Below are 12,610 nucleotides of genomic sequence, written 5' to 3'. Positions count from 1 at the left end.
GAAGGGTTCTGCATCCATATGAACACCCACAAGCACCTGTAACTCCAATTCCAACGAAGCCCATGCCCTCTTGTCTTCCATGGGCACTGAGTGCATGGGAAACAAGCATAAATCCCTATAGCCCAAATATCCACACATATCAAATAATAATGTAAAAGTTAAACAGTTTTACTTTCTCCCAGATTTTAGGCATGAGATCAGTGGCTTTCAAAGCTCCTCTCAAGTTTGAAGTAGGAAATAGGATAAAGAAACAAATCCTAATTTTTCTAATTTCTGTTTTTACTGACCAACACACACACACACACACCACTAACATGAAACAGAGAGTTTACAAATCTACCACTGTAATTCTCATATATTCCTACACAAACATTATTTAACATTCAAGATCAAGTTCTGCAATGACCTTCCCAAGAAGCAGGGTTAGAAATACACTTGTCTCGAGTCTAAACTCCTGTATCTATAGTTCCTAACTCATGAGGCTCTGCTTACTCATTTAGTTATTTCATTAGGCGTACATCATTAGGTGCACATATGCACACACATAAAGGCCAGAGAACTACTTTTGGTATCATCCTCACATTGGCTGCAGATCTACCTTGAAACAAGGTCTCTCACTGACCTGATCTCACTAAGTAGGTGAGACTAGGTGACCACTGAGCCCCAGGAATCCTTCTGTCTCCCTACCCATGGGATTATGAATATCAGCCACCATTCTCAACATTTTAATGGAAATTCTAGGAACTGAACTCCGGTCCCCAGCCCATGATGTTCTCTTCTAAATCTAAAGATTTATGACATAATGCTTACTAGCTGGGTTGTGATGCATGGCTTTAATTCCAACACTAGGGAGGTAGAAGCAGGTGGATCTCAGTGAGTTCAAGGCTAGCATGGAATACAAAGTGAGGTCTAGTACAGCCAAGGACACACAGAGAAACCCTGTCTAAAAAAAAAAAAAAAAAAAAAAATCACTCCACCCAAAAAAGAAAAACAGAATGATTAGCCAGGCATGGTGGTATAAACCTTTAATCCCCTTTAATCCCAGCACTTGGGAGGCAGAGCAGAGGCAGGTGGATCTCTGTGAGAATGTCTAGGACTATGTAGAGAGATTCTTGTCTCAAAAAAAAAAAAAAAAAAAGAAAGAAAGAAGAAAGAAAGAAAGAAAAAGAAAAGGGATTAACAAAAGTTATTGCATTCAAAATAAGTACAGCAAAGAATCCAAATATCAATATACTATAATGTTAAAAAAATGTCCATCTTGAAACCAAATCCTATGCCAGAGTTGACATAGAATTAAAAATGTTTAGTAAATTGCAAAGCACACAAAGGAATGGAAGAGTATGGCCTGTTCACAGGAAAATTATTGGCCAATAGAGACAAACGGCTCTTGAAGACACACAGATTGTGGATATAACAGCCACAAACTTAAAATTGGTTATATTAAATGCTATGTGTCAAATAAACAAAGGAAATAATACTAAAGTAATTTAACAGCAACAAAAACCCTGAGTAAAACATCACTGAGGGGATGCAATCTCAGAACAAGGAAGAGCTAGCAAACTCAAGTCACATCAGTCATGTCTTTCCGGCCTCTGACTGTCCTGGAACCTACTTTATAGGCCACGTTATCCTGGAACCCACAGAGACCTTCCTGCCTCTGCCTCTCTAGTGCTGGGACTAGAAGACTGCCATTATGTTCAGCCAGCAAGTGACTTTAAACACTGAACCACCTAACTGGACCCTCACCATATTTTTTCAAAAGTTAAAAAAAAAAAAAAAAATTTAGTACATCAAAGAATACTATCAGGGAAAAAAAAAAAGATAATACGTACAGACTACATATCTAGAATATAGTTGATTGTTGTTATTCAGACTCTTGCCTTCATTAACTCACCTCCTTAATAAAATTTATTTAGTAGCCCCCAAGTCAATATTCATGACATCTACTAAGTCATTTGAGGACATGAGCAGAATGGGGATAATTTACAGTGATCCAAAATAGATAATACTAGATGACATAGAACAGGGCAACATTTCCTTTCTTCTTTCTCACAATGCAAACTCAGTGTCCTTCCAGAGTACATAGTGGCACATTTTGCCACTCCTTAATTGGTAATTTCACTGCTTAAAAATGACCCCTAGTATAAATTTAAAGTGCTGTCAGAAGGCTGACATCACAGAAGGCTGTGATGTGACCTAAGAGGACAGGTGACTTGGTGAAGTTTAGCTCAGGCATGGTCTCTAGTGTGTGTGTGTACATGTGTCAAGTCCTCTTACTCAATACATACATGTTAATCACACTTCAATTCTAATGATTTGACAATATATACTAAATAAGGAGTCTTGAAACATAAATACACATAAAAAGACTATGTATCAACTGCTGTTTGGTTATATATTTAAATTTATTAATTTGTATGTGTATGATATGGGGTGACATTCACACCATGTCAAATGTGAGATTAAATTGAGAATTTTGGAGATTCAATTTTCTTTCCCCTTGCCATGGGTTCTTGGAATTGAACTCAGACTACCATGCTTGTGCAGAAATTGCCTTACCCACTAAACCTTGACAGCCTTGTACCAACTGTTTAACAAAATGGGACCAGTAACTTACAGCAATCTAGCCCTGATTTCCTTAGGGAAAATGGTACCGTGTTATACTAATTCATCATTGTTTTAACTTTACAGAATACAGCTGACGCATGTAAGGAAAGCACAAATGCTTGTTCCACAATACACACAGTTATATTTTCAGTGTGTCTCCCTCTTCCCTTTCTTCTTCCCCCTCTACAAAGTCTCACTCTACAACCCAGGCATGCCTCTAACTCCCCAGTCTTATCAGATGGCATTTACCTTTAACTGTCAACTAGATAAAATGTAGAATCACCTGGGGAGGGGCTCAATGAGGATTCACCTACAGGAGGGTGGCCTGTGGGCTTGCCTGTGAGTAATTTTTCTTGTATTACCTGATGTAGATAGATGGCTCCCACTCTATGTAGCACTAATCGCTGGTCTTGGGTCCTCGACTTTTTAAGAGTAGAGAAAGGAGCTGAATTCTAAGTATTAACCATTTATTCCTGCTGGATTGTGATGGGATTAACTACCTTGAGCTTGACTTACCTGCAATGGTGGACTAAAACCTGGAATCATAAGTCAAACAGACTCTTTCTTCCCCTATTTTGCTTTTATTGGAGTATTTATTACAACCACAGAAATGAAACTACAGCATTCCACTTCAGTATCTCGTGTGCTGAAGTTTCTAATATGTGAAAACAGGCTGAGCATGCCATGGGAGGTAAACCAGCAAGAAGCACCCCTCCATGGCCTCTGCATCAGTTCCTGTCCTCTTTGAGTTAATGTCCTAACCTCCTTTAGTGATGAACAGCAATGTGGAAGTATAAGTTGAATGAGCCCTATCCTCCCCACCTTGGTTTTTTTGGTCATGGTATTTTGTCACAGCAATAGAAACCCTAATTAGTACAATCCCAGTCTATTCTAATCTAATTTCTATGTAAATATGCTGTAGCACGAAATTAAAATAATGTCCATCCTCCTAATACTCTCCTGAGCAACCCATCCCTTTATTTCTTGTCTTGGTTAGTGAGCCAATCTCCTACCAACCATTTTAATCTATTCTAACTCCACCATTTCAGGAAGTTGAACCATTAAACAAGAGGGAGGAGTTTAGGAAATTAGGATTCATTGTGCACTTTCTTTGGGAGTTGCCCTGAGTACAATTTCCACACCTTCAAAATTAGCACCACCCTATCCCTTCACTTTGGAATCCATGTAAAATTGAATCTCCTATTTCCAGATTATACAGCACACTGCTTTTTACCTTTGCAAATGCTTTTCTTTCTCCAAAGAGGTTGCTTCCCTTGCTTTTTTTGCTACCTCTAGCTGATTCCCACTCATACCTCCAATTTTACCCTTCGGAAGCTACACAAGTAACACACCCAAGGCTGACTTTGGCATCCCCTGTACTCTTGAGAAGCAGGTGCACTCTTCGGGCGTGGGTCTGATAGTAGTAGCCTAGTTTCTTTCTATCTGCCTTCCTCATCTTTGCATTCTAAGCACTCAATAAATAGCTATTGAACGAAGCCCACAAGGCTCCCTCAGAGGTTATTAAATATTTTAGTCTACCTACTATCATACTGCTGAAATTTGCAAGAAGGGACAAAAGTCATCATTAAACTGCACAGTATGCTGATGGCCACTCTCCTTGCACTGACATTCCACTCAGAACTATGCTGAAAATCTGGAAGCACTCACTTCAACTAGGACCTGATTATGCTTCTCTATTTGTCCACTGGGAAGAGCTCTCATTTTGGTAGAATCAGGATTCCCGGCTGATTCTACACCTTGAGAACCATTCATGGACATCTCATCGGTTTGTTCATTAATATTCGAGCTGTGTTCATCTTGTTTACAGCTTGAAATTTTTTTTGTCTTCTTCTTAGTAGTCTGCCCATCACGTCGGGCTTTTCTTTGTCGATACTGAGCAAGCTATAGGGGGGAAAAAGAAAGCGGCATTATCATCTAAGATTTTTTTTATTATCATTATTAAAGCTCTGGGTCATTTTATTAAACTCAAACTATCACTAAGAAGGAATGATAAAACAAAGGACACTTGTCTTGTCCTTAATAGAGTAATTACTATTGCACTTCAAAGAAACTGGATGTTTCTGAATCAGGAATAAAAAATGAAAATCTCTGAAAGAAAGAAGATCAGCTCAGAATCAGAAGATGGAAAGTGAGGCAGGTGCTCAGAGTGTTATCTGTGTCTTTCACATGTCTCAAAGCATGACACACACAAGGAGGTCAAGTACATCATCCTTCACGTGTTTCCTGAAGTTTAACTTTACACTAAAGGTAATTAGCTTGTGCCAAAAGATTTAGATCTAACTGTGCTTTGTAGACTTATCTATAAAGGAAATAATGGAATCTAAATTTCAGAGACTGATGTTTTCTTGCCCTCAATCATTTGCATATCACCATCAGAAGTCCCATAGCCTAGTGCCACCTATTCATACAATTTACTTACCATCCATAGCAACGTACCTTTCTTATTTAAGTTTATTTTTAAAAGATGTTTAATCCTGGGCACCTATTGCACTTGTGATTTTTTAAAATGTAGCCAACAAAAACTAAAACAAGGACCCAGCTATCACTAACCCTTAAACAATGAAAGTTGTAAGAGAAATGGATGAGTATTAAAACATTTAGGGATAAAAGAGCAGCAAACACTTTCAGCTGCCATGGCAGAAAGAAAAATGTAAAAGGTAACAGGCTTCTTTAATAATATACAATGTTTCTACCATTGGACTAGGGCACATAGAATACCACCATCTCGTCAGAATTATCCCATATATATCTCAATGATGGGTGAACTATGGTGAACCCTTATTAATATTGATGCAAACCACTAATGACAATACTTATGACAGAGTAGAGGCTATAAGTATTATCCCAGTGTAATTATTATGAAAATAAAACCATCACACCTCTTCTTAATAGAGACACAGCAGGCTTCACCTTAGGCTTCGACCATCAAGAATTATATCTAGCTTGGATTTTAGTAACACTAAACTCACAGCCATAATTAAATCTTGAAAAAAAGGATAACAACTTTTGTGTGTTTCTGAAATGAAACTACAAGTGTTTTCCTCTAGATTTAATTTCTCTGAGTATGCTGGTGAGTAGTGTGTTTGTGTACATGTATGTGCAGGTTTGCTTGCCTGAGTGTGTGCAGGGGAAACCAGAGGTTGACTGCAGGCACCGTCCTGTATCACTCACCACTGAAGCAGTAGCTCATAGTGTTGGCTAGGTAGGCTGGCCAGAAATTCCAGGCAACTTCCTGTCTCCATCTATGGCTCCCTGCTATGAGATTGTAGACTCACACCAGCAGGCCTAGCTTCTTGTATGGATGTTGGGAACCTGAACTTTGCTTTCCCAAGCAAACACTTCCCATACTGAGCCATCTCCCCAGACTAAATGTCCCTTTTTTATAAAATGTATTTTATATGAAACAAATACCTACCACCACTTTTTAAATATGAGTTCTTTAATAACACCAAACATAAGAACTAGGACCGTCAAAAAAAAAAACTACATATACCATATATATATATATACATATATATATATTACACATATAACATTATATATATATATATATATGTTAGAACTGCTGTAACTATTAATTGGACTAATTACAAAGATAGCAGGTAACTTATATAATTTGATAATACAGTATTACTAATAATGTTAATATTACTATCAAAAGAGGTGACAAACACTATGAAAAAACATAGTATTTTTAAAGTTTACTAACTGCAGAAAAATATACACAGGAATGCACTATTTTAACGACATTAATTTGGCAATCACATATAGCTGTTACTAGTGCCATACAATATAAAAATATATTACACCAGGGTTTTGCCAAGTTATTTAGCAATTCAGCAGTCATCTATATCTTGTCTGATTGAAGACAGGTGCAAAGTCAGCTGCTTCTTTGTAAAGTATTAAGCCCCTGGAATACACTTAAAGTACTTTGTAGAAGATTCATTTTTAAAAATAAACTGACTGGATTGCTGTTAAAATATTATCTGTAAATAGGATCAAAAGTACAGGCTCATCACGTATAAGGAAACATTCTCTCATGGAGAATGCAATGCCAAAAAATATTGAGAATGGTATTCTTACAAGAATACTCCAGAAGCTGTTTACACTATCATGCTCTTATTAAAATTCATTAACAGCAGAAGACTTGAGGATTAAGAGTTTCCTACAGAAACTGTTTTTTTTAAGTATCCTAGTGTTTATTCAGGTATATAATTATATCGATAAAAGCACAACAAAAACAGGAAATTATGGAAAGTTTGGCTGAAAAGCAGAGCAACCATCTACATTTCTGAATCCAATGGACATGATGTACATGGACATACACAAGTACAATAATTGATTCTACAAGTGCATTTGGAATGAGTCAGTTCTAATGATATAAAATTGCAAACATTGTTTTAGTTGGTTATTTGAGATCTTGGGAAGAGAGGTAACTAAGCAGAAGGCTCCACAGGGCAAGAACTTGAGTTCAATTTTTTATACTTAACAACTAGAACAGTACTCAGTAAGTGCATGCTGAATAAAAGGGAAACCATCACTTAGGGAAGACACCTCTAAGCAATAACTTAAACCTCTTGATAACTTAGGTTATGTAACACAAAGCATGCCCAACTCTACCAACTCAAGTACTATAGCCTCAGAATTGGATAAAAATATTCCAGTTACTCATTAAATTAATGAAAAACATGAAATTTACCCTTCCTACTTTTTTCCTTTAAAAAAATTAAAAATTCAAATTCTCAGAAAAATAATATATACAAATGCTATCTTAGAATTCTGTTTAATTAAAAATGAAAGAAAATCAAAATCACATATATCCAGTTTGACTATTTTTATTTTAAACCTGAAAATCCTAAGTTAACAAACATGTAAGTAAAAAGCTAGTCAATTAAATAACCACCTGACACCAAAATCATACACTTTAATTCACTGAGAAAACATTTATTCTACAACAGGCTGGAAAGTCAGACACCAGCCATCTGTGTTTGCCATTTAGAAGCCAATTATAAAAATGTTAACAGATGTAGTCACAGAAATAGTTACAAGATTTACTGGAAAGATACTGTGTCCGTATACATTTGTCTTTCAAAACTGGTTCAGATCCCCAAGCAATTGTCTTACCATAACCAGAAAAAGAATAAATGACTAAACAATCATGTTTCCTAAACTCAAGAATTATGATGTCACATATGATCAGTACCAGCAAAAAAATAATTTTCAAAACATCCTATGAGACATAAAAGGGTGCTAATTTCTATAATGTTTTAAAAAAGACTTTGTGATTCACTTAGCTGTGATCACAGAGGGTTGACAAAACTCATGAGTCAAAATATGTGTTCCTAACATTGAGAACTTTTTAGTCTAAGCCAGACTAATATTTTATCAAATTGTGAAAATTAATATGAGATAAAGGTTTGAGCATGATTTCTTAAAGTTGGACTGGCTGTGGTGGTACACACTATTGATCACAGAACTCATAGCACTCATGAAGCAGAGGCAGGCAGATCTCTGTTCAGTTTGAGACCAATTTGTTCTATGTAGTGAGCTTGAGGCCAGCCAAGGATACATAGTGAGACTCTCTCTCTCTCTCTCTCTCTCTCTCTCTCTCTCTCTCTCTCTCTCTCTCTCTCTCTCTCTCTGTGTGTGTGTGTGTGTGTGTAAAAATGAAGGTTTTAATGTTTTACATGGTTTTAATGTTTTACATAGCAATGTATTAGTACTCTGGTAGCAACATACCTATCTTTTAACAGTTCCCACTGTTTTCAAAACCAAGCTTGTTCATATGGCTCCTCATTACCTGGGCTCTGTTCTCTTTGGAGTTTTTGTGAACTAGTCTAATTATCTCAGTTATATTCTAGGTTTAATACTGCACATCTAAAACAGCTAATGAGGAGAAAAGAAAAATGAAAGGAACAAGGTCAGATGATTACATCCAAAGCAATGAGAATTGGCAGCAAGCACAATGGATAAGAAAGACAAAAGTGAAAAGGAGATCCATTGGGTTAGGTGGCACAGAGCTAAGGACCCAGCATTCAGAAGCCATTGAAAGGAGGAGCAGTTCAAGGCTAGCCTGGGTTACATGACACTTTGCCTAAGGAAGCAAAAAGAACATTCATTCACAAATGCCTAATAATGAGGAATGTCAGCTATAGTGAAGCTGTAGTGAAGTAAAATATTACAGGTCCAGGATTATATTAAAGTAGAAAACATATTAACACTGCCACATTCTGTGATACTCATGTCAGATAGCACACACTGTACCATACTATATTTGATGAGGTTTCATTATTTTTAAAAGATGGTATTTGAACATTTTTTGGTCTGGTCATAGCACAAATATTTTAGGGCCGGAGAGATGTCTTAGCACCAAAAAGAGAGTAGACAAGATTTTACTGCATTCCACAAGATATTTTCCTTGCTAATTACTTTTCCTGTTATTTCTTACTTGCTTAGTGGGCTTAATTATTGTCTTTGATAACCTAGTTTTGAGCCACAATTCTTAAATCTTTCCTAGTAAATTGATTGGTAAAATATCCCACTGACAATTTTCATTTATATAGAACACAAAAATGATCATTTTAGAAATAGCTCGACATGTATACATTATAGTATATGCTATGAAATGATTTATACAAACTTAAATCCAGTACAGGACAATCATCCTTTTCTGAAGCCAGCTTGGCTTACACATTGAGCTCATTGAGGCCTCCCTGGAAATGGTATAAGATTGCTAAAAAAAAAAAAAGGGGGGGGGGAGGATGGACAGGAAAAGTACTGTCTAATAAAGGCTCCATGTCGGGAAAGGGATAAACACTCCATCTTCAATTCCTTCCATGCACAGATCTTGCTCAGTTCCTCAGGTTGCACAATGGTAGGCAAAGCTGGGCCTCTAAAGATGCTGATTCCCCTGTTCCTCCATTTATATATAGAATGCTACCCAGACAAATTCAAATCTAGACCTTACATAGAGGGCACTTATGGGAAAATCAGCTAATCATATTCTAGAAATACAGAGACAGCTCCTGCACATATTCTGTAACAAACTAATCCTGAGCATGCACCACCGAATCTCTTCATTCATTACTGACCTGCTTTCCTCTGTTAATGTGAGAGAAGAAGAAACATAGGTATCTCAGTTTGAGTGACTATTGCTATGATGAAACACCTCGACCAAAGCAACTAGGAGAGGATTTCTGTGGCTTCTGTTCCCATACCACAGTTCATCATCAAAGTCAGTCAGCACAACTCTAACAGGGCAGGAACCTGAAGGTTGGAGCTGGTACAGGGGCCTTGGTGCTGCTAATTGGTGTGCTGCACATAGCTTGCTCAACCTTCCTTCTTAAACAACCCAGGACCACCATCCCAGAGTGGCACCACCCACAATGGGCTGGACTCTCCCTCATCAATTACTAAGAAAATGCCCTATGGGCTTGCCTACAACCAGAACTTAAGGTGACACTTTCTCAATTGAGGCTCCCTCCTCAGATAACTGTGGCTTGTGTTAAGTTGACACAAAGCCAGCCAGTTCAATAGAAAAATGAGCTTAATACATAACTTAATTGTCCCCATGTATTACTGCTAACAATTAGGTATTGAAAAAGACAATGTAATATCTTAAAGGTAATTTCACTTTAGGAAGCAAGGGGGGCAAAAGGTAATATCAAATAAGTAATATCAGAAAGGAATCATTACATTCAATTCATGTGCCAAATATTCATTAAACCCACTGAAGGACACCTACATATAATTCTATATTGTTTACTTGTCTTACCATACACGCATGCCCATAGAAAATCCAACTCACCAAATACATAACAAATACATTAATACCAATTCTATAGGTGTTGTTTAAGAACCTTTTGTGCTCAGAATTTCCATTCCACACACTACAAAAGGTCGCATGTCATGACAAAGACCTTCTACACAAACATACAAGAGAAGAAGAAGGGAAGAATGAAGAAAAAAAGGAAGCTTCTAAAAAACGCCCCTACAGCCAAGTTCACAGCTGGCACTTGTGGCACACTCAAGCCACTGGGGAGCCAGCTGTCACAGGCCAATCACACAAATACAAGAGTGCCAGCATGACACCTAAAGGCAGCAGGCTGGTGATCAGAACACGGGTGTCCTTCAGAATAAAGAAACCACTAAACACCCACTCAGAAAGCTCAAAGACCGAGCCAGTCACAAAACTCCCTTTAGAAAGTGAAAGGGCGGAGGCTGCAGAGCAATTCCATAGCAGTTTATGGTGGGCTAAGAGAGGGTTTTGTGTGGCACCAGGCAGAAAGGAGCCTTGCAGTGCAGGAATCAGGTCTCCTGCTGCAGCCAGAGGGGGCGGCTCTCCCCAGCCACAGCCCCATCCCAAGCCCCGCGGCCCGGCCTCCCCCACCCCCGCCCCCGGACACCGCCTCCCGACGCGGCCAGGCCGCCGCTCCTACCTTCTCCCTGCCGGCTTCCAGCTTCCTCCGCCTCTCCTCGTCCTCCATCACGTCTGCAGGCCAGGCGGGGACGGGGTGGAGACCAAAGACCTGTTTAAACGCAAGCGGACGAAGCTTCCAGGCCGCCCCGCACACGCTTGGCGTTAACCAACAGCTCGTGCTGTCCGCACCCGGCCCGCCATCACCGCCGCCATCTTCGTCCCACGTAAACACACGGGGAGGGCGGAGCGGGCAACGGCGAGCGGTCCGCGCAGCTGCGAGCCTGACTCGGCAGGTGCTCCCCCCGCCAGGCTCGCCCTGGTCTCGCCCCGGCCTGAGGCTCTGGGCCTGGAGGTGGACCCCTACTCCTCCTTGGAGTCTGATCTTCTACCACACCACAGTGCCTTTCCAATCTCAAAAGCAGAGGCTGCCTGGGGAGGCCACGCTGCAGTGGGGAGTGAGGTGGCTATGGAGGGACCCCCTGGCTATGGTCTATCAGCCCAGGATGAGGGGGAACCCTGAGGACACCCTACTCCTTCCTTCCCCACCCCAAGTCCTTCCTCCTTGTGCCAGGTGGTTCCTGCCCACACAGGTTCTCCTACAAGGAGAACAACTCCTGCTGCCCCAGGCTTCTCCCAGCTCTTTGTTCCCTGAAGCTAAGCAGAGACTCTCTTCCCCAGGGCGCTTCTCCTGGGAACCTTGCTCCTGAAGGAGCTAGAATTCATTCCAGATATAAATTTGGAACAAACACCATCTACACTCACTTCCCAGCATTAAAGGCCTTAAAACAACTAGGTTTCTTCTCTGACTTTATCTGCAGTTTTAGCACAAGCTGTTTCATATTTGTGACTGCTCCTGGCTTGTGGAAACAACCAAACCTTTGTCAGTTCTATTTCTTTACTGAAATGACTAGTGTGACATTTTGTGCCCAATAAACTTGTTAGACTGAGTTGAGCCGTGCTTATAAATTGAGTATTACTGTCTTTCCTCCCCCATCTGCTCTGGCAACCAATTCCTTCTTCTCCCTCAAAAACTTCCTGGAGTGTGTCTCAGACTGATCACTTCTTTGTATTAACGTTTGGAGTGGAAAAATTAGCAGGTAAAAACTAAGATAAATATAATCATAAAAGAGGTGTTAAATGGACAGACATATGAAAAAGGCAAAACTAAAAACCTTACATCTACAGACACCAAAGATGTTTCCAGTACCAGTGATTTAGAGATGTCTATATTTCAAATATAATTGTGACAACTTAAATCAAGTCTATATTGCCCTCTAATCACAGCAGGAATTGAGAATGTGAGGTTAGACAATCTTGATAGCAATAAAAGGCATCGAAAGAGTGGGGACGGGCAAAGGAGTGATTTTCTCAGTCACCCAGCACCCTGTGTAGATCTAAGTCTAGAAGGAAGTGTTCTAACTGCCTGGATTGAGTGGTTACCTGTTGATTCTGATCGGAAGTCCAGGATATCTGATAGATTTCCTGTTTGTTAATGAACACAACTTTCTCTGTGGCTCAGCTGATCAACTCTTGCAATTTGTAACTAAAGATGTACATGATCAC

At 39.4% G+C, this 12,610-nt stretch overlaps 1 protein-coding gene across 1 annotated transcript in view; it reads right to left on the bottom strand.

The window, feature by feature from the left end:
• Positions 1-11,191, bottom strand: part of Akap9 (A-kinase anchoring protein 9) — a 117,298-nt gene extending 106,107 nt beyond the window's left edge. The window contains exons 1-2 of the mRNA XM_051174610.1: positions 11,067-11,191; positions 4,276-4,509 (exon numbers count right to left, since the gene is read on the bottom strand). Of these exons, the coding sequence (XP_051030567.1) occupies positions 4,276-4,509; positions 11,067-11,114 (282 nt within the window). The 5' untranslated portion in view covers positions 11,115-11,191. The remainder of the gene's footprint in view (positions 1-4,275; positions 4,510-11,066) is intronic.
• Between the last annotated feature and the right edge of the window lie 1,419 nt (positions 11,192-12,610).

Source organism: Phodopus roborovskii, unplaced genomic scaffold (assembly GCF_943737965.1).
Source record: "Phodopus roborovskii unplaced genomic scaffold, PHOROB, whole genome shotgun sequence".
Lineage (NCBI taxonomy): Eukaryota > Metazoa > Chordata > Mammalia > Rodentia > Cricetidae > Phodopus > Phodopus roborovskii.
The sequence above is the reverse complement of the archived record's forward strand: the minus strand, read 5'-3'. Positions and strand labels throughout refer to the sequence as shown.